This window comes from Nylanderia fulva, unplaced genomic scaffold (genome assembly GCF_048542155.1).
Source record: "Nylanderia fulva isolate GAGA-0341 unplaced genomic scaffold, ASM4854215v1 Scaffold31, whole genome shotgun sequence".
Classification (NCBI taxonomy): domain Eukaryota; kingdom Metazoa; phylum Arthropoda; class Insecta; order Hymenoptera; family Formicidae; genus Nylanderia; species Nylanderia fulva.
Window position 1 is genome coordinate 2,220,066 of NW_028190379.1, and position 23,806 is coordinate 2,243,871.

The 23,806-nt window shown below is 38.3% G+C and overlaps 1 protein-coding gene across 1 annotated transcript in view; it reads right to left on the bottom strand.

Moving 5' to 3' along the window:
- Positions 1 to 1,331: 1,331 nt before the first annotated feature.
- Positions 1,332 to 23,806, bottom strand: part of olf413 (DBH like monooxygenase olf413) — a 214,656-nt gene continuing 192,181 nt past the window's right edge. The window contains exons 4-9 of the mRNA XM_085484762.1: positions 19,811 to 20,005; positions 15,303 to 15,389; positions 12,676 to 12,858; positions 10,675 to 11,127; positions 9,609 to 9,802; positions 1,332 to 8,809 (exon numbers count right to left, since the gene is read on the bottom strand). Of these exons, the coding sequence (XP_085340888.1) occupies positions 8,335 to 8,809; positions 9,609 to 9,802; positions 10,675 to 11,127; positions 12,676 to 12,858; positions 15,303 to 15,389; positions 19,811 to 20,005 (1,587 nt within the window). The 3' untranslated portion in view covers positions 1,332 to 8,334. The remainder of the gene's footprint in view (positions 8,810 to 9,608; positions 9,803 to 10,674; positions 11,128 to 12,675; positions 12,859 to 15,302; positions 15,390 to 19,810; positions 20,006 to 23,806) is intronic.

A 23,806-nucleotide genomic window follows, 5' to 3' on the forward strand; every position in this document is an offset into this window, starting at 1 on the left:
TTCTGAAGAATTAAACGGAAAATAGCGGAACGAAAGAAAAGTATCGATATTTCAATGGTATCGTTAAAATAGTTAGCTCGCAAGAGCGCCACGTCCGAAATATACGGCCGGTCGATGGCTCGAAGACGGCGGAAATTGATGATGATAGAAGAGCGAGAACTTTGCCGTCCGGAAATTAGTGACTCGAAGTAAAGCGAGAAGCAGGTGCGCTTGATAAAAATATTAAGGTAAACCCAACTGTTATTGCCCATTCACGCGGTTATCGACCATTTAAGTTTGCGAACTTGTTTCATTTTTGAATGATACATCATCGGTCTTCGCTTCTATGCAGCACATGTATATAATAGAAATAATAATTTAAAAAATTGAGAAATTAAAGCTAAATTATGCTTGTGTCGTGTATCTTAAAGTCAGCAAAGAGATCTCTATTTAATCTCGCTTTTAACTATAAATAATGAACTTTTAACGATATCAGCGATTAATTCCATTATTAAAAATTCGTAAACGATGATAATTATTTACCAAAATAAATATGTCGCACAATTTATTCGTCGCACGATTATTTCGCATCACGCTTATAATCGATATAATCATTTTTTTCACGACGTAGATGACGTGAGCATTTAATAAAGAATTAATATCTTACGATCACAAGCGAATCTGTTAGGCTTTATCTATCGACATTGATAATAATATTAATTGACAATAAAAGATTTTCTTCTGATTAAAATACTAGCCAAAATGCATATGTGACCAGAAACAAAAAATAGGTCTACTGTCAAGAAACAAATAGACATATAAGCTAAATATACACAAGACATGATCAAAACTAATTAAAATATGTAGAGCCATTAAGTGTAAAGTAAAATTTTGAGTCAGAAAATTAATAATTTTTAGGAAAATATGAAAAATTAATTGAAAAGATTGTGTATAAGTTGAAAGAGTAAAATTTACTTACCTCTCAATGTCACACCTATTTATTTCTCCATTGTGTTGGTTATTTTAACGACATAAAATTATATAGAATATAGATTAAACTACGCAACATTAACCCACGGACAGTCGATGCACAATAAAATTTAATATTGGAGTTCTGTTTTTTCTTATAGTTCCAAATTAATTTCTGTTCAGAAAAATGCTATTTGTGCGTAATAATTAATAAATTAAAAGAAAAGGAAAAATACTTTAAAAATTAAAATAATTTATATTTATTCTAATTCGGCATACCTGAAATATAAAATAAATCGTTCAGAATTTGAAACATTCTTTACGAATATCGATCAATTAGAGGATAAGGGAAATGATCAATCGATCAATAAAAGACACGTGTGTTAAAAAAACATTTACATATTTATATATATAAAATATAATACAATTTGTTACAGTGTAGATGATAATGTAGCGTTTAGATGTTAATATCGAGTGTAAATCGGGTAGGTATAAATCTAAGAGCATTATGGAAGGATAGGGCGCTCGGTGTATGTATGTGTGTGTGTGTGTGTGTATATTATAAAGATATAAGACGCTGTTTTTTTTCTTCAGCCACATCCCTATCCGAAGTAGGTATCGAGTGTGTAGTAAAGTGCCTATTGAGGTTCTCCGGACGTCGTTTAAAATCTAAAACTATATACAGGACACATTCTATATGTACACGCACACGCTATTTTCTCGCTCGATTTTCCTTAAATGCACTCTCGCTTGTGCATTTTATGTTCGCTCCGATCGCCGCACACACATTTTCGTCCTTATTTTAACAAAGAGCGCAAAATTCGAGCCAGCGACCGCTAATCCTCTACGTACAGTACATACATTTTCGATTTCCTGGCCTTCATCGCCTTCAGCCCTTTCTCCGATGACGTGTTGACATCGACCGATTTTTCGCGCATTTCAAAACGGAAATCGTATCCACTTGAAAATTCGGTTCGATACATACTCTCGATGGTATAAACATTTCGGTTGGAAAAGGTGGAAAAGGCTTCGACACATCGAGACGCGGAATTCAATTTTCCGACATCGCGATGAAGACGTGTTGCCTTTAAACAAAATTCATACATAATTTATGTAATTTACGTAATAATTACTATTTATGTGCTTCTCGTTATCGAAGAAAACAGCATAATAATTAAGTTTCACTTAAACGTCATATAAGATTACCTCTGAGTTAAGCCTCGCTCTTTAACCGATCATCAAGGCAATATATTAATAATTACAAATTAATAATTCCTGCTATAAAAATGTAAATAAAATTAATTCTGAAATGCAAAATTATTATAAAAAAAAAAAAAAATATTCTCGATAGACAAGAAAATAGAAGAATATATAAATAACATCGCGTTATATATAAGAAGAAAAAAGAAGATCTTGAAGACCTTTTTTCTTAAAGTCGCCTCGGACGTTATCGAAGAGACGGTGAAGGCCAGCGAATCGTTACAGGAAAAAAAGATCGCCTAAACATATCTACGATATCGGATCATCGAGTATAAATAGCGTATAATAACACGTCGCTCTATCGTTTACCTAACGTAATAATTATATCTGAGTTTATTAAAGGACATTTAACTCGTGACGCTTTGCTTGATTGTTCTGTTCATATCACCGGCGGTTCCTTAGCACCCACCCAAACATCGTCGACAATCCCCGACGGAGGATCTCGCCGGGATCCTCGACGTCGGCGCATCGTCGACGACGTATGTCGACTTCTCGAAGCGAGGACGACATAAATATTTCCTCGCTCGTCGCACAACGATTATTACGAGTCCGTTCGACGAAATCGTCCGAAATATATTCAGCGGATTCTAGGTCCACGCAAGATGGAGAAAAAGATAGACTCGAGGAGAGAAAGAAACTATTATAGTGCGGAATCTCGGTCGAATCGATTAGCCGGAACTTTTGACTATGCATGTGCTTTATGCGGGATTACGTAAGAGTACTTACTATTTTGCGTGCGATCTCTCCGAGAAAATTATATCGATCTGCCGAATAATAGGGCGACGCTGTTGAATCCCATCGGTAATCGATGCAATATTAATTTCGTGTATATGTGTATAAATAATTTGACTATTAATAAATATCTGATAAAGAAGAAACCTCGGATGATTGGAAAAATGTTGCATTTTTCAGATAAATGTGATATAAATGTTCTAAAAAAAAAACGTGACCTACCTTGTACTATTATTAAATCAATCGTCGATACAAGTGCTCCATTTCAAACCATCAATTTTCTCGGGAAATATCGAGCAACTTCGCAGCGGAAACTCGCACCGTTCGCGAATATAACGGATTATCGAGGAGGAGAAAAAAAAATAAACGCTGCGGTGCTCGTCTCTTTTGCGTTATAATTGTCCGGCGTTGCGTTGTGAGTTATATATCGAAAATAGTTGGCCGAACAACCACGTACATACATATATATGTACCGTCGAGTACCGTTGGGAGACGACGTCATACGCGAATTTATTGTCCGGCAACGCACCGATCGCATTCCATCGCCAGGATATAGCCTCGCCATGAGTTGAATCCGGGTTCAATCGGAACACAATATTTGTAAAGCAATATATATACTGGCAATTCTCAGCGATTTCGATTCGACAAGTACAGCGTGGTTACGAACGAATAATCTCCTGCTCGTTGACCCTTAAGTAGTCGATGGCACTCGGAGAAATCCACGTTTCTCTCACAACTCCGCGAATAATTTTTTTCCTATATAGGATCACGAGATGTATAGAAAAAAAATAATATGAAAGGAGAAATTTTGTAAAATTACACGACGGTAATATTTGTCGTGATAATTTTTTTTTTTAACTCTCTCTCTCTCTCTCTCTCTGACTCTTAAGTTAATAAATATTTATTTACTCGTGATAAATTTTCGCTAGACTACGTTGCAACCAAATTAATATTGTCAGACACACTCGGGAGATTTTTGTCGCGACTGCTTAAGGGTTAAGATACGGCCACATTCGATTGCCCTAACAATAAGATCTTCTCTACACATACAGATTTCTCTATGACACATTTACGAATTACCAGTTAATATTAAATTGTAAAACGTACTACACGTGTCCGCGAGTTACCAATTAGTCGCGTCTACGCCTTTGAGATTTCGCTATACTAGGAAGGAGAGAGAGCTTAAGGAGGGAGAGAAGGAAGGTAGAAATTCCTCCCGATCCTTAACACACCGAAAAATATTTTGCCGAAAATTTGCGAATTTTCGATGCGAAAAGAAAAAAGCGAAAGTGATTTTTGGCTATAACAAAGCTCCTCGTTTCTTTTTTTCTCTCTGTTAATGTCGGTGCAAAATTGAAGCCGGTAACGGCGCGTGTTTTAGGGACACTTCGTTTCGTTTGATTTCGAAATGAGATAGAGTAACGGAACAAATCCGGGAGTCGAGAGTCATTTAAATGGAAATTATCGAGAAAAGCTTTCGAATCGAATGCAAATCGCCATGCAGATTGTATCGATCAATACGTTCATTTAGCCCTTGAGAACGTTTACAAGTTTATTAGGCACGTCATATATCTATATTTATTTGCATTGTGCAACTAATTGAAGTACGTAGTTAATAATAACAGAAATTACGATAATAATAATATAATATTAATCGATATAAACCGAAAATATATATAAACAGAACTTTGGTAAAATTAAATAGTTTCATTCGAAGGCTTCGCTACAAAGTTAAGAATCGCTGAATCATTGATTTCGCAAAACTATAATTGACAACTTAACTTATTGAGCAATTGCAAATTATCAAGTGCATATCGATATCGTTAACATATAAAGTCACACACGCACAATATATGTCGGAGAATCGAGTGTCCCTATGTGTCAGACTCGTTGAAAATCTCGAAAGTGCGAGAGAGATAGATAGAAAGTATGTGTATGTATATTGTGTTGTGTATATGTGTGTACGTAATGGTGAAAGAGTTCGCGCAAGTAATCTCTTTATACATTAAATAAGGAATAAATAACCACCCGCGTACGATAACGAGCGTTGACAAGCGCGTGAATAATGTTATACGTAATAAACTGTACAGAATGTTACAAAGAGTCGTCAAATATTTATAATATTTATATATATATATAGTGTGTCTATTTATATATTTATGTATATATATTTATATTTATATATATAAACGTTGGTTATATATATAACACCCTCGCGTGGAAACGCTTCAACGAAAGAGATTACGAGTGCGAGATCTTGTAACAAGACTTAGATTCTCGCACAAAATTGCTATCGCGTGCAAATCAACCAATGCTTATACAATCTTTATATTAAAAAAAAAACGCATATCTCCTATCGCCTACGATCTAATTAACAAAATATACAGACTTCGGCGGGAACCGTGCGAAGTAATGAATTGTGTGACTCGCCAGAGTTGTCAGAACATTATTTCCCACACAACTGTAATCTTCAAATCCCCGCGGAATGGACGAAGAATAAAGGAAAAAATTTCGCGAATATAATTTTTTTATAATTGAACCATAATTGAAAAATACATTTCCTCGCGTACAAAAAAATAATGACCTTACCTTAGTGAATTCTTTTTTTTTTTTTTTTTAGTTTTGATATACAAAAAAAGAGAATTAATGAGATTTTAAATTAAAATGTTGCCATGAAAAATATTCATTTTGTTTTGTTTACTTATTCTCCTTTGCTCGAGATTTGATTCTACATTTTTCCTCCCATGGGAGAGCTTCGATTTTTTGTCGTCGTATTCCGAATGAATTTGTGGTGTGTTTAAATTAAATCGGGAAATAGCGCGCTGAAAACTTCGGCTCCGCGTCGTACCCTGAAAAATAGAATCCGCGAAAGCGGTTCTTTCGCGAGAATTGCAACGCTACCTCGTCCAGTTCCCGGATCAGCAAATAAACAGCCAACAATTAAAAACTCTCGCGAGTACATCGAAAGAAGCATTTGAAATAATTCCGCTCTGTCGACAGAACCGCGAAAATTTGCAAAGATATCTCTCGTTCGGCCGGCAAATCTCGTATAATACAAAGACAAATAGGATTTTCAATGCAATTTCGTTATTAAATATTCCTCTTTCAACCATCGAGACAGATATAGATTTAATAATGCGGTTTATATAAAAGGAGTTTCACAGGCATTATCGTATGGTCGCGGTATGGAGGCAGTGATCTCGAAATCGATAATTATGGAATGTAACTCACGCTAGATGACGACAATGAATGGCAGTTTTATCAGGCAGTGTGATCACTGGACGAACTAATTAACTTAAGTATAAATATAGTTATGTCTCTTTTTGTATTCAACTGCATTCGTATAGAACGAGATCGTTATCAATTCTCTCTCTGACATGACGTATTAAGAATTCTACAGATTAATATTTAACACAATAATTATATACAAATGCAAAATATAAAAAAATGCCAAAAATAAATGGCAATGGTCCTTAACAATTCATGATTAAAATTACAACTTGTATAAAAAGCATGTAATATAGATTCTATATGTATATAATGATTTATTTCTTTTTTGCAAAAATTAATATTTAAAAAAAAAATTTCGCATAAAAGAACGATTCGTGTGAAAGAGAGATTCTTCTACAACTTTTTTTGACAAATTTTTTTGAACTTTTGATTATTGATACGGCGAATGCACTCTTTTACATAGAGAGAATGGAAAAAAATTCCCACGCGTTACGTATTATCCATTATTATCCGGCGCGTATATTCTTTTTCGTCGAGGTGCAACTTACACTTTTGAATCCAACGTATGACACAGCCGAGAGAGAGACGCGGCGCTCGTATCCGAGAGATATCCTGTGTTACGATCGTGCTGCCGGAGTACGGGGGATATTACAGATTCTCTGCGATAGCGCGTGCATTTCGAAATACGGTGGCGGTGTAGGCAAATGTCCCGAATATAAATAATAATGAGAGTTTCAGGTGAGAAAATTTCCACGCGGCAATTTATGGGTATTTCGCATCGATCGGTATAGGATCGGTATATATGTATATGTATTTTCCGCGTTTTATACTTCGGGTATTTCGAAATACCGTGGCGTGTATCGCAAAAAATCCTCCATTGTATAACGCGGCAGTATATACGCCGCGCGAGCGGAAATCGCGAAAGAGAAAAGCCGATCGCGAAACGGGGACGCGCGATAGATCCGATCTCCCGCGCTCGGTTTCACCGTGGGCAAAATTAACGCGCCGCGCATCCACATCCGTTTCCGTCCAGCACAGCGTCATTAACTCTCTCGTTCCTCTCTCGAGCGATTTTCCGACGAGATGAATATTTGATTGACTTGGTTCCAAAGGATCTCGCGTCGTATTCAAAAATATATTACAGAGGGAAATTAAAGATTCGAAGAGACTTGCAAAAAGAAAAATGCAGGAAAGAATCCTTTCTAAATATGCAAAAATACTCTCTCTTCTGGTCTCTTAAAAAATATCTACGAATTTTATAGAATTATTTGACATATGGGAAAAATATGACGATGCAGTCTTTTTTAGTTTAAGTCAAATCTTGAAATATCACAAATCTCTGTAGAGAAATATCCGATTCGATCAAATTAACTGTTCCGAGCGGAAAGTGAAATATTTTTAATTATTACACACAGATTAGATTTATTTCTTATTTTAAACATTTTCTCCTCGACACATAATCATACCGAAGAAAGAAAGAGTTAACGTTTCTGGCTGGTAAAACCGAGCACCGTGTATGGTGAACGAGATATTTTTGATGACGCCACCATACAAAATTACCATAATTTTACTTCAACACCTATATGTCGAGATAATGTGGATCCGGTAATTTCCACTACATCTTCTATGATATATGTTTGTATATAAGTTTCATTTACACCGAAATGGTGATTGCAATTGTCCTTTCCCACTCGCGGAAATTCAACATTCTCGATTGAAGGTTAACGAAATCTTCGCGTGTGTGTTTGCTTTGAAAGTTACGTAACTTTAATCTTGAAAAATTACGATCACTAACGCGCAAAAATGTAAATTGACGCGATATCGTCAGCAAAGTTTTCAACAATATATAAACTTACACGCTTTCAAAATAAACACATCATGCAAATCTCAATCAGTTTCCATCGCGCGAAGATTCCGCCAGCCGGAGAAATCATTTCACCGCGCCCGAAAAAAAAGGGAAAAAATAAAAAAGAAAACCATCGATCGAGTCTCACGACGAATCCCGAACGATAACACCTATCTAATGTCTAAGTTACACGTCGCTGAGATTGGCAATGTACTTACGCACTCCGCTGCGACTCCGATCGCGATGACAGATCACTGATCATCAGGACGATCCTGGATTCGAGTGAACTCGAACAACCGATCGACCGGCGGCGATGTTCACCTGAACGCGGCGCCAACAACCACGGTGATAGCAGCCAGGATCACCGCCACCGAAACAGTGCGTCCACAGGAACTTCCGGCCGTGGGGCCGGCATCGCTGCTGCGTGACACTTTGCTACGGACCAGCTGACCTCGCTCGACCGCGTTCGACTCGTCGCTATCGGGATCGACAGGCGCGCCGATGTCATCGTCCTCACTTAGCAGCATCGACAGTTTGTTTCGTAGCGGCTTCTTCGCGCAGGGCACGCTCGCTTCCTCGTAAGGCCTGAGGATACGCGGATAATGAACCTCGAGGTTTTCTGTATTGGGCAAGGCTCCCTTGCTGCCGCCGCATAGCGGCTTAAACGTGCCACTGCGAGTGGCTTCCTGGAAACTCTGGAAGTTCGACACCCAGTCGTAAGTAACTAGTCGCTCCTCCAACGTCATGCCGGCCAGCTTCTGAGGCTCCTGGATCATTACCGGGCTAGAACCCCTGCGCAAAAATATACGAATCGTCCCGTCAAGTCGCTGTTGCCTCTTACGTTTCACCCAGCAAAATTTATCTTATCTCGTATTTATTATTTTATATTTTATCACGTGGCTCATCTTTCGGTATTTTTAGATATATAGTCGATAAGAGAATGAATGATCTTATTTTAATTAATTTAAGAAATAATTATTTTAAAAACTGAGTCCTTTTAATATTGAAAATGGAGAGATAAATTTTTAGAAGTTTTAGAATACTAATTATTCATGATGTATCTGATAGAAGATGTTATATAACAATGGACAGCGCATTTGATGCAATCTGATGTAACTATCGCTCGTTAAGTTAATGACAACCGGTGCTTTCGTGACGTACGAGTTGTCCTTAATAACCAATTTAGAGCGATCAAAGAGTCAGTCGCATAATCACCGCTTACATAAAGGCATATAAACTGATAGCAATGTGTGATCTATTTTGATGAATTTATAAAATGTTCCTTTTTCGCACAAACGGTTTATCGATCGAAATTATAACATTTTAAGAGATAATGAAAATTAATGACTTTAGTTAAAAGTGATATAAATATTTCAAAATCAGATTTGAGACTGTCTGTGAAATAAATTCTAAATAAACTTTAATTAATTAGTTCAATTGAAATACTATTAAAAATATATGTAGTTTCAGCAAAGTTGTAAAAATAATATAAATCTTTTTGTCTTCTTAATTCTGATGAAATATAATTATCCCAATCCGCGCGTCTAGACACAATTTTTTATTAATAGTTATAAATCAATGTCAAACTTACTGTATTAATTTCTGGATTCCTAAGCTATGCAGTACTGTCGGTAACGAGGGTAAAGAATAGCAAAGAGATAACTCAATGCGAGGATAATAGAGAGCGGACACCAGACAGGTCTCTTCTCTCGTTGTCAAGCCGCCGAGAGTGATGGCCGCCCGCGATTCCGACGAGTATGTGCATTCGGCGACCAAGTGATCACCCTGTAAAAATAAAACAAGCAAAATCGCTCGACGTGAGCGCAAATCCAAGAGCATCTTGACAGTTTCGAAAATTCGACAATAAACAATTTTACGCATCAAAATATTAATAACGCGGATAAATTGCAATTTTTACATTTGCATGTAAAATTTTAAATATAACATGTGTGTTTTATTATAAATCATAAATTCAATTTTGTTGCTTTTTAATTAAATTTTGTTACAATCACATTTTTATTCTATGTTAACATGTAATCGCGTTTTAAACCCTGCCGTTCGAGTCCGTTCAAACAATTAAATTCAGGTTCATGCCCTGCGTCTGTAGCATGTCGGCACTTTACGTGATCAAAGCTTATACTTATTGCACGTTAATAAACTTTGTAACAAGCTTATAAACTTTCTGATACGTGCTACGGGTTTATAATGCAGCGCAAAAGTACGTTCGCGGCAATGTAAGCGAAAGACGTGCAATGTAGCGGAAAAACAGAAGAACAGAGAAATAAGAATATATTAAAAGACTGCTGTGTGTGAAGAACGTAAGTTACCTCGCGAAGCGCTTAAGGACATAATCTCGGATTATTTTCGAAGGAAAAATCTCGGCGGATGGAGTTTCAGATTCTTCCTCCGATTCTTCGCGATTCTCTTCCGTTAATCGGAGAGAAATTTTATAATTGCACCAGTCCTATATCACCCCGTAGATAAAAAGACGAGATTCAATAAATTGCCAATAAATTGGATCTCGAACACAACGATTAAAATGAACTTCGATATCTTTTTCTTCAAACAACCTACGTGTGTAAAAAAAAAAAAAAAAAAAGAGTGCACAATATTAGATATAGAATCCGCCATAAATTGTAGAAATAAGTTGTACTCACCGGGTACACCTTGATCGGTCTCTGGAGCCTCCGATACTCCTGATAATTCGGATCGTAGTTGGTATCGGCGGCAATCGGCGGTAGTTCCTCGCCGCTGCGGATTTGCCGCAGGCGAACCTTTCTGCCGAGTTGGTGGGTGTGCATGATCACGGCGAACATGTTGATGCCGCTGTTCGGTATCGTTTGGGCGGTGCAATCGGCGATGCAGTGGCCTTCGGAGATCACCTCGGGCTGGCCCGGGGGTATTATGTGCCGCCAGTTCGGGTCGATGCCGACGCTGAGGATGCCAGCGTCGTGACCGCGCAACCGATCTGTATAGAGAAGACGCAGACCGCTGCTGTCGCTGATGAAGGCGTCCAACTGCGGGTTCATGTAGTGGGTCTCCAGCATGTAGTAGCGAGGCCCCGTGTGCGGATTGAGCGCGTATCCGGCCTCCGGTGGATAATTAAAGCCCTGGCGAAAGAAGAGAGACGATGGATTATGCAGAAGCCGGCTGGTAAATAAAAACAGAACCGCGACAGCGCGAGAGAGAGGCACCGTCCGGTTTTCTCCGTATCGCGCTCGCACTCTCTTGCCCCGATCTGATCCGGTCTGACGACGTGTACAGACTCCCTGCCGGACCCTATAATCGGTATACGCCTCGATCCATCAGCGCGGGCCCCCCGATGCAGAAATTGTCGCTCGCGAAATTCGTTTCCTTATTGGAGAGACGCTGCGGCGCGGCATACCGCGAATTACGCCTCGGCTTAATTTTAATTTTCCGATATTGATGATGAGCGAGATAACAATTTGACCGCTTCGAGGAATCGTGCGGGATAATCGGTCCGCTTTTAATAAACGCTTCTAAATTTATTATTAATGCAACCCGGATAATTTCGATCATCCGCAGCGCAGAGTTGTTTGCCCTATTAATGAGATTTGTTTTGTAACTTTCGAACGTTCAAATTGAGGTGATCCGGTGAAATTTTCTCGTCTCGATATTTTTTATAATTTACGATAATAGTACACCCTCTACCTACCATGGAGATTTCGTTTAATATTTATTTTCCCGACGGTATATTTTCAATATTTATTGTCTGATGCAAAAAAAAATAATATAAAATAATACTGCTGAATTTTAAATACCGGCGTAGTGATTTTGGAAAATATAATATTTATAGAAATATAATTTTGTATTTAAAAAAATACAAAATAAAAAAATAGACGCAGCAATCATGCGCGTATTCTTACAAATATTTAACCACGTGTGTTATCTCAGTTAATGTTATAATATTACTTATTGTGTTATACTAGATCACAGAATTATATACTCGTTATATGTATACACGAGATCTCGACGCGTCTCATGATCGGTTGCAACTTCGCACGGTATTCGTATTACCGATAACCGCGAAGAAACAAGTTTGTGGTATTCCTGTTCTCGCATTGGTATGCATTACACCGGACTTGGAATTATCACGAAACTCCGAACGTGTCTTGTACACTTATGCATAATATTTGATAACGTATCAGAGTCGACATATACATATATAAGAATTTATGTGTCGAAGAATAATGAATTTTTTTGCGATAATCAAAAAAATCACCAAAAAATGACGCCAATCTTGAGAAAAAAAAATTCGTTTACCTTATTATTATATCCTTCGGCGATACACATCTTTTAAAGAGACAAGGCTAATCGATAGTCGACTCTGATCAATTATTTTACTATACATAACGACTGATCTCGCGATGCAATAATTAGATCGTTTCATTATCGACACAATCATAGATAATTGAAATTTTAATTATGAAACGTATAACCATCGAAAATGAATTTTTAAACATTTGCACTTTATTACCTTGCGCTTTCCATATTTTCGCGGAATCGCAAATGCAAACGAACGTACGCCCTGTACTCGCGCAAAATTTGCCAACAATGGAAGCACTCGAGGTTCTCTCTCTTTCTCTCTCTCTCTCTCTCTCTCTCGAGTGCGAGGGTAAATGAAGTTTTCGACGTACCTCAGAACCGAGACTCCAAGTGGCTGCGATCGTGTTGCACTGGAATGCGGGTTTATCAGGAGCATAACAGACACTCCCGGTCGTTTCGGCCGCGGATTCCAATTCGGCTTGATCTCCACGGCACTCGTACAGGGTCATGTGGTGCAGGTATTCGTGGCTTCCCGGCTGAATAACTGGTTCATACTGAAATACAGAACAGGCGCACAAGTTCGTAACGAGGATTAATGTCGAGCGGCATGTCGCTTTTGTTTTTGCGACGTCTTCATAATTCGGGAACAAGGCGCATTTTTTCATTTTGCTTATTACACAAGAAATTAATTGATCGAAGAAGTCACAAATGTAAGAACAGAGAAGAGAAAATATTTTATATATAATTTTCTCTATTTTATCTAATTTTGGAATGAATTAGTCGCCATTTCAATATTTCAAGCAAGGCGAACATCAATAGATTAATCGGTTACGAACTATCGATATTCTATGGAATATTGATATCGATAGAAAGAGAAAGACGCTTCGCAGTTCAGACTTCATTTCTCGCAGTTTAAGAAAAAGTTGTCGAAGCGCAAAATTGGGAAAAATCGGGGCTACGACATTCGATCTCGCTCGGTAGAACGTGCCGCATTTTAATTGCTTTTCAACAAATTAACGGCTCGCCGATATTATGATCATTCGCGCTAATTGATCTAAGAATGCATTGGCGAATAAAAAATTCCGTAGGAATAAAAGGTGGTCCGCTCGTTTTAAGCGTTTGAATTATGGCGAACGGAGCGCTAATCGGTTCTCCTTCTTCGTCGGATGCTAAGGAAGACCCCGAGATAGGAACACAGACTTTGCAATCGCATCGTGTAGTTGAGTCACGTCCGATCGAGTTCGAGATTCAGGTGTCGGTCGTTCGACCGGCGATAGATAGAGCAAGTATATCAGCCAGTCGTTCCAACATTCTGTTCGGAAACTCCCCGAGTGTGGATGTGAATATGTTAAAGACTGAGATACGATGAAATAAAAAGAAAGGAGAAAATAAAGAAAAAAGTAATAAAATTTTATATTTATAACATATATAATTTTTTTCTAATCCAGACAAGAAAATGTCTAAGCATCTCTCAAAAAAGTCGTCTTAATCAAATTAATATGTTAATGACAATTATAATTATTAACTTGCTCCAGATTTCCTGCAACTGTCAAATTTTATATCGCAGAAATTAATTAATAGACAGATAAAGTGCGAATAGATTATAACTGGCATGTGTTCTCTCTGAGAACATAACTCGAGATATATAAAATATGAATTGTTCCAAAATACATCTCTTAACCAAATTAATTGCTGACGTAATTCGTGTCGAACGGTAAAAATGGACAAAGACCCAAATAAAATTAAAAATAAAATTAGAGCAAAGCAAAGTGACGTTTATACATATACATAATCCATTGGATCAATTATTTTATGACATTTTCAATTCCTTTTATTATAAACGTCTAATAAAAGTTGATAATATATCATAACGGCGTTTTATTCAGCTTAATTTTCGTTGAAAAAGCAGCGTGAAAAAACATTAGCATAAATATAAAATACATTCGAGTCTGTCGACGAATAAATACGGAATAAAATATTCCGTATTTAAATTCGCGAATTCAGCGAATGCGTTTTTTACCGCTTTTGCACCTCTTATTATATCGCCGCGACTCGACTTTGATTTTTAACACTCAATTTGGCGAATCGCGCAGAGAATCTGCGTCGAAATGGAACGTATTACCACTGACGTGAACCGATACGCAATAGTAATACGAGGTTTACGACCGACTGCTTTATCACTGTCGCATTTATCGATGACATCTTGTGCATCGATCTGTCATCGCGCTGATGGCAAAACCGGCAGCCGGAACAGCGAAACGATCTCACTTACCACATTGATCCTACCATCCTACAGATCCGCCCAGTCGTACATTTACGACGAAATTTCATAGTCGAATTAATCGATCGTGCTCGATAATATCGCACTCGCGAATCGAAGATTTTTTCTACATCAGAACCGGTAATGAAGCGTATGATTCTTTTATATTTTTTTCTTGCAATAAAAAAACACGTGTATACGAATGTTTTAAGAATTGTTCTAGTTAATTACAACACTACACTTTTATGATATTAGAAAATATATAACAAGTATCTAAGAAAATCATATTAACGTTTTTAAAATGTCATTTGCGATCAAAGTATCGTTTAAGAATTCTCGGGAAAGAGAAAACGCGAAATTGTAAATTGAAATAAGTCTTCCTCCTAGATACGTCGGAACGTTTAAAAAAAAAAAAAAAGGAAACCACCGTTCCAACTATGATTAATCATCTGATGTAAAATATCGTATAACCTCCAGATTATCATTTTGCGCGGCATATTTATCGGACGGCTACTTGACGAGGCATCTCGAGACGCGAAAACACGCGAGGCAGAAGAATATCTCCCGTATGAGAGGGAAGGAGAGAGAGGGATGAGATGGGAGGGGCGAGTCGGCAAACTCGACGTGCAGTTTCTTCGGCATTACAAGAGCATCCACCTTCGCTTTAATCAAGTCGGAGAGCGGCGGGCGCGCGCGAGCTACCGTAAACGGGTTATATACCTGGAGGAGAGAACTCACCTTCACGACGTGGTGTTTGTGATTAATGCTCGGCATCCTCAGGACACGGCACCAGAGCAGCATGTCTTGCCCCATGGGTAAACGAACCTGCACAGCAATTCGAATGGTACTTCGTTAAGAGAGTATAATTCCACGCGAAACTAACGGCTAGAGCTACTGCATTGAAACAATCGATACTTCATGTATCGACACTGATATCAGGAAGATCAATACGACATTCCGTGTATTTGAAAAAAAAATTATATGAGCGAAAATACATGTATTTTTAAATATGTGAAAAAAGCTGCAAAAAACTGATAATATTAATACGAGCGAAATTATGAAAGCATGAAAATATTTATTATATACATATATGTTTTACGTTTTGCATATCGATATTATTTTTTATTATAAAAAGTTGAACTATTCATTATATAAATTTGAAATTAAAAATGGCTTTCTTGACAAAGTACAAAATATAATGCATAAAATGGAAAAAAAAATATAAACTGAAATATAATTCTGTGCTACAATATTTTTAATCGCGATATCTTACATTACTATCGATATCATACATTAAATATTAGACGACTCGTTCAATATTTTTATCTCACGAATCGCCGCGATATCGTATCGCCAGAATTTTCTTTTGAGACCGTGCATTATACACCGTGTCTTGAAAATAATTGCTTACTTTATAAGTACAAAAAAGTTTCTTTTACTGAAACGAGTGGCGCAAGAAGTAGAGAGGAAAATTCGAGAAACTTGGCTACTTAACGCATACACACCAGGTTTAATGGTTTGTTACAACAAGCTAAGAACAGTTAAACACAAATATATACGAGAAATTCATTACCATATTTTCCGACGCCGCGTGCGACTTACGTAACAAGGTTGCAAGTTGCTTTTATGATATACGAGCCCATTTCGCTCTGTCTCAAAGCAGCACTTTCCACGCCACGCGACTATTTTGCGTCAGTTCTCATGCACGGCCGGCTGCATTGTGTGCACGAACGCGTTGCTAGTTTTTCGGCACGTATAACAGAATAAGAACTGTGTGTGCATCTACCGGCGTTAGTTGCGTTACTTGTTCGCTCGATACACAAGACGTATTATACGTGCGAATTTATTTTGCTCAAAGTCCTTTACTATATTCCAAACACCTCTTATGCAGCTGCTGTATCATACAATGCATCTCAAACGTTTCGCCGTACAAACTCCAAAAATATTCAACGCGTCATATTAAATATCTCACAAAGCTTTTCATTCATTAATAAACGTAATCACGTTATACAAAAATTTTTTTTCAAGAGTTTGAAACTCGTGCAACTTTGCTTAATTATGCTTCTTGTTCTGAGACAGAATTACATGCATTAGTCGCGTTAGTACTTGTCCCACGTGTATATCTCCCATCTACAAGTCAGATTCATAGTCTGCCGAATTATTCACGGACTTTTGTGCATCAATGGAACCAGCTTCGTGTGCTGCTGCAATGTACGTATCTCGGCAAATATACGAAGAAGGGAAAGCGAAAGAGAGGGGACGACGGATGATGGGTCGTTTCAAACTGCTCGCCGCGGGGTGCAAAGGGCGACCCGTATATAGTGTTCGAGAAAATTACGATTCTCTTTTTCGCGCATCCCTCCTACGATCGACTCCTGCTGCCCTAAGCGCTCGAGCCATGCCGTCGGATTCTCCCACGCCCTTACGCGAAATTATCGATGTCAAGATTACCGGGAAGAGGACGAGCGCGTTTATTGTTTTGCGGTCGAGCCTGGTTGATTGACGGCCCCGGGCGACAAAGGAATTTTTTTTGTATTACACGTGCAGGCAATATGGCACTTTCGGTGCATGTTTTCTGTGCGGAAAGCGGCCGATTTCCCACGCCGCCATTTAGCGGCGACGCGGTGAGTGAATAAGCCGCATTCAAAGTCATTGCCCACGGCTTCAGCCGAACACGGCTATTCCCGCACCGTGCCGCCGCATGATCGGCCACCTCGCGCACAGAAAACGCGCACAAAGCCACTTTGCCTGCACTTGTAATACAAAATAGTATGTGTATCACGTGCGGATTGACAATTGTTCACTCATGACCAATTGTCAACTTTCCGCACTTGATACACAATATACTATTTCAGGTTTGCCACGAACGCATTTCCGACTTCTCTCCGAGACAATTTCTTCCGATTAATTGAAACTGTGCAAAGTATGTAACGCACGCGTAAAAAGATTGCGAGATCATTTTCAATATTAAATTAATCGTGACGATTAAGTGAGTTTTTTTTATTTCTAAGCTCGACTGAATTTAAAGACATATTTTTAAACGAAACGCATAGAAGAAGCGTGGTGGAATTTATTGTGATGTATACGGCGAGAATGTAAAAACTAACGAAACTGGCAGCAATTTCTAACAAATGGCAGAGTATCGCAAAATCTAAAGAGAACGGCGCAACGTAAACCCCGTTACTCTCACCCCAGCCTCGTCTTCTTCTTTGTGACTATTCTATTCATATTCATCGCGGCGCGATACAAAAGTTATTCGAACGCTCGGCAACTTTCGTGCACCAAGTTAAGAAAGAACTTCCTCTTTCGTGTGGTGCAGGTCGAAATACGGAAATATATAAAACGATGGACAACGATACTTTAGAAAAACCGTACCGATATTTTTTCACGATATTTCGATATCCTTGTATATATTTAAAATGCTAAATAATTCTCCCACCTCTTTACGCTCCGTGTATTTAAATAAAGTAAAACAAACGTATGCTGTTATTTTGAGGAAAGATGGAGAGAGAAAAAATCGCGAAAAGTACGACTAGAAAGAACAGACTTGCTATCTCGATTATTCTGCTACAGCGATCGTAACAAATTTCTCGTAATGCGAACCGTCGCAAGAACCCCGCGAAAAATGGTAAAATTTGGCAAACTGAAAATATATATATATATATATATATATCCAAGTTTGGAACAAATACATTCCAGAGAGCTCCTCGAAAGCGCACGCTTGTCTCAAACGATTTTACATGGCTGACATTTCCGGGTCGTTTATCAGCACGTTCGGTGCGAGTGTGATCTTGCACTTTTTCGCGGGCCAACGAGCGGAATACGAGAGAGCGTGGCCCGATTCCGGTCTCGATATAAACTATAAACAGGGCCGGGGCGGCAGACGGTGGAATTAGCATTGTCCGATTCCCAGCGATAGCGGCCGACCTCGTAATCTACGACCCGGCGACGCTAATGAACGAATAGTTTTTGCCGGATGTGACCCGGTTAAGATTTATGTCGCCATAAATTCGGCGCACAATGCCGTCCTCTCTCTCTCTCTCATAGCAGGAGATAGAAGCTAGAGAGAGAGAGTCTCAGCGCGCGATCTCTCTCGCGTAGATCGCTTCTCGCGCGACGCTATCTGCTCGTCGTCTAATCGCTCTCGCTCTCTCTCTCCATCTCTCTCTCTCTATCTCTCTCTCTCTCTATCTCTCTCTCTTCTCTCTCTCGCCTCTTCTCTCTCTCCCTCTCCCCATCCTCTCACGTCCGATAAAAATCCAACACGCCGAACACGCTAAATGTGTTTGAACATTCATCTCGCGCACGCGACCTACACGCGTGTCTACGCGAATGACGAAAACAGAACCGTGCGATGAGAATTTTGGAAAAAATTCCGGATAAACGAATAATATCCGCCGCGTCCCTGGCGGCGTAAAAAAAAAATAACGTCGATAGCGCAAATCAACCCTTTGAAAATTCTCGACATATTCTCGACTTTAACTTTCGAAACGAGGTAACTTTCAATTAACCGGCTAATTAAAAAAAAATGCTATATAATTTTATATCGATTAACTTTAATTTTTTTTTTTAGTTGAAGATGTTGCGTTTTCTTTCTTTTTGCAATTTTTGCGCAAGTCTTTAGTATAAAATTACATATTCCCGAGTTAAAATTAATGCCGGGTTATAATAACTAGCGTTAATGATTAGCGTTGATGATTCCTCGGCAAAGGCTGAATAAAGTAACTTTGGTTATCTTAAATACTTTGATGAAACCCTTAGCTTGAAACTCCCCTTAACCCCTTCCCCTTTCCCGGTGCAAATCGAGTCCAATATCACAACGCCAATGGCAGATCCACTTTCGTGAACTCTAATTAAAACTCTTTAATCGTCTTTGTTCGCGCTCGCGAATTTCTCCGCGGTCGGGATGAATATTAACTTTGTTCTTGTTTCTTGTCACGTGCCGTCGTAATAACGCGAATCGTAATAAATGCAATGTGCACCAACTGCTCTCTGTCTCTTTTTCTTTTTTCCTTTTTCATTTCTCTTTTTTTTTAATTATGTCAAGAACGAAACGAAATATTTCCTTCTACAGCTAGTTCGTTACGTATTTATCTCGACGGAACCTCTTTATTGCATTTATCGCATGGAATGTTAATTTTTATCTCACGATACATCTTTTATCTCCAATATGCGCTCGTCTTACATGCTTTTTATAAATATGCGAAAAATGAAAAGCCAAAGAAGATTAAACGTTCGCGACCCACCTGTTTGTTCAAAATGTCCCAGATCTTCAAGGGTGGCTCCGCGTCCTGATTACGCGAGCTTCGTCTGGGCTGCGTGTCCCTCTGCACTAGATACAATGGCCTCGAGCCTCGTACCGCGCCATGATCGGGCAAGACCCCGGCCGCTGATACCGGCTCCTCGACGTGATATTGCCAAACCACTTGCATCGTGTCGTTCTGAAACACAAAGGATGGCCCAAAGTCAAGAACGGGTTTTCTTGTTGTTCTGCGCTTTTTGCTGTCGAAAAATATTGATAGAGAAAAACAGGGATACAAAGAGGAGCTTGCGCCTTTATACATCCCCATAAAAATCGTTGCCTAGCTCTGGAAAAAGAGACGCAGACGAAGCGAATAAACGGGCTCCTCTGCCGAAGATTGCGCGCTCGGCTGCGTCTTTTAATCAAACCTTTAAAATTTACGATCGAAAATTGCACGCTCAGATACATTTTTTTTTTAAATTATTTCGGAAAAATATAAATACGTTTATCGAGACTTCTCTCGCTCATCGATAAAATTGGTTTTATTAAAAAATATTATTTTATTGATGATATCCTGGATTATGTGAAACATAGACAAGTGTCTAGATGTTTGTTAATTGCAAACATTTATTAAAGATCGTATTGTATGAAACAAAAAAAATATCAATAAAATTGTTATAAAAAAATATATTTTTTAAAAATAATTATTATAAATGCAGGATAATTTAGGCTCTCTTATATTCGCACGCAGGGGATCCCAGTGTGACGCGTCAATGATCTGCGGCCTTGCTGCGGGCTACGATTCACCCCCGAAAAGAAAAGCGACCGCCGAGGGTGGCCGCGCGATATACCGAATACACAAGCGACAATGTCCCTCTCTTCTCTTGGTGTGTCCGCTTGTCGCGGTTGGCCGCGAAGCGTATACACGTGTCCAACCGCGCGAAACTTGGGGTCGCTTTTGCACGCGAACGAGCCACTTACACATCTCGGAACAATTGCATCTGATTTTCAAACTAGCTCGCGCACATGGGTTTCGTTTTAACTGATTCATTCTATAAAAATGTCCCTCATCGAGCCTACGGAACGGCGTGAATAGAAATAAATAAAGTGATGTAAATACAACCGGATTTACGAGCTCGTAATCTGAGTTGTTTTTGTATTTATGTTAATATAAATGAATCCAGTATTAATGTGCGCAAGTAATGAAGGATTCTCCACTCTGCTTTTAGTCTCTCATAGATCGATTTCGCTTTATTAACAGAATGAAATATGAGGCAAAGTATATGGAAAGTGGAAAATAATTAAATTTGAAATATATATATATATAGAAAAAGAGGAAGTGAAAATAAATGAATGAAATAATTAAATAAAAAGGTGAAATTTAACACATATACAAATTGTTTGATTCTAGCATTGAAGATCGAAGGATGCATATTTTTTAAGTATATAAGTACAAAATAAAAAAAATTATTAATTGCCAAAATAAACATATACATATCCACTTTGCATATTAAAATACATATTAAGATATTTACGACGAGCGATTTGCTTAAATCGCACATTACAACATATTACTTCGAGAATATTAATACCGTGAGAGATAATTCGCATTCATCATGTTCTCTCGATCGTTATCGATTCCTGTCTTTACCGCCGCTAAAACATATCGGGGATCCAGATTAAGAGCGCGCTTCGCCACTCCGGACACGTCTCGGCGTGAAGAAAAAAAATCGTCGGCGGAATCACAGAAGTCTCGCGCAATCGGCATGCGAATTTGCAAGCCGCTCACGTGTTACCCGTTCGCGTTCTTCGATAATCGCCGAGGGTTCCTCTCCTCGAGAGAGAAGGGAGAAAACCTCCACGTTGTTCGTTAATTTCACCATCCGTGCAATCATCGGTGCACCTACGATTATTTCAGAGTCTTGACTTTTGAGACGCTTTTGGGCACCCGTTTGAACTTAGGCTCTCGTTTGAATCAAGGAAATAAATGCGACGTAGCGACCTAGATTCCGTAGAAAAGGAAGATTCGAAAGATTCTTTCGGGGCCAAAATGTAAAATCGATTAGAGGAAATGGGCATCGCTTTGGAAGGAACGAGGCGAGAATCGCGCGATTCATTTTCGATCGATTCTAGAGAGAGATTCTGTCGTTTGACTGCATTATACATTTTCGTTGTCCTCTCTTCGATCAAAATGCAGATGCAGATTCTCTTCTCAAGCGTCTTTTACGTAGGTATATGTCGAAACTAATCAACTTTAATGTTAAAGATAACAATTTAACAAAACTGTTAAAATGAATATATTCACATAAATTTTATTTGGAATGTCGAACAATTTAGAAAATTAAATGAAAAAAGCTACTATAAAATTCTGGTTATAACATTCGCTTAGTACTTTTAAACAAGTAATTAAATTAAATTTTTATTAAACCATTAAAAACTCTTATCGCTATATTTTATTCCTGAGCCTGCCAGGATGATAATAAATGCATCTCTTCTACTCTCTCTTTCTGTGTCTATGTTTTCTTCGCATACAAAGTTTGTAATTAATTCAGCAAGTTCTGATATTTCATATTTCATCTTGACGATTCTGACATAATTTCATAATTTATCTTCCACAATATTAAATATCATAATTTTTAACTGTGCAAATACAGTATAATTTAATTTTTCTGATTTTTTCGAAATCTCTTTATTAGCGAGCTTTAATTAAATTTCTAATTTCAAGCCCAACAACTTTTTAATTTATTTTGTAATTATTTGTGAATCATTGCCATTAATCTAGCTGCATTACGTTTTATCGATAAACGATTCGATAAGAATTTTATCTCTTGTAACAAATATCCCTCCTTCTATCGATTCCGATACATTCCTATGCAAGGGTTTCGGGAAAAAATATTAGTTCGTGAATATTCTTGATCGTCGAGTTCAAAGGATGCGCGGTGCTATTGCAAAAGATACGAGTCTACCATTCTCAATTCGAGAGTAAGCCATGCGTTCGATCTCAGAAATCCCGATTTAAAAGATCCGCCTAACTTGCTGCATCCTTAAGTAGGTCGACAAGAGAAGAACGAGTTTGAAGAAAAAAGTTTTCCCGGAAATGGGAAACGATGTCGACGCTTGTAGAGATCATTAAGCTAATATATGTATAATCCTTGGAAAATATAAGGGTGCGTTAATTAGCACGAGAATGTTTATTATAGATATTCCATTAGAGGCAAGAAGTTACGACTTAATAAAGAGAATGTTGCGTGTTCATATGTGTACGTTGTAATAAAATCATAACAAGTTATGTAAAACGAGAAGAAATGATTTATAAGAACTTAAAGAAGTTTCAGATAATGCTATAACAGAATTACAAAGTCTTCAGTCGTTATCAATTAGCATTCTCATTAATTTATGTGAATAATACTCGGAAAGTTTCCTACTATTTTTTACGATAAAAAAATTTAAATTTTACCTCGGAGGAGAATTGTGATCGTTTGCTAAAGATTTTAACTCAGATATATATATATTTCCATAAAAAGTATTCTCGGCAAGATATATGGATGAGATAGAAAACGACGAATCTTGTTTGAAAAAGATAGGCTAGGTAACTTTGCAGGACAAGATGTAAGCAAGAAGACAAACGGAACGGATTTGAGATTCGAAGACATCCCTTGCTAAACTCAAGCAGCGTTTCTTTCGCGGAGCAACTTTGTTGTTCGTTGTTCTCACGAGCCGTAAATCTCTTCCGCTTGTTCGTTTTGCACACCGATGTCCCTTTTCCTTCCCACCCGCGAGTATCTACGTTTAGGAGCAGTCGTAGCTCGCAATTATCCGTTCCAATAGTCGTTGGGTCGAATAGGAGAAGGGAAAGGAGAGGCAGAGGATCCCATTTCGCAAGTTAAGGATGTCAGTCGCGATGTGAGCAAATGGCGCGCAAGTTCCCTTAGAAACCCTGGCATAAAAGATCTGGGCCACGTGCTCCGTAGAATCCCAAAGTTGAGTGCGAAAGGAAAGA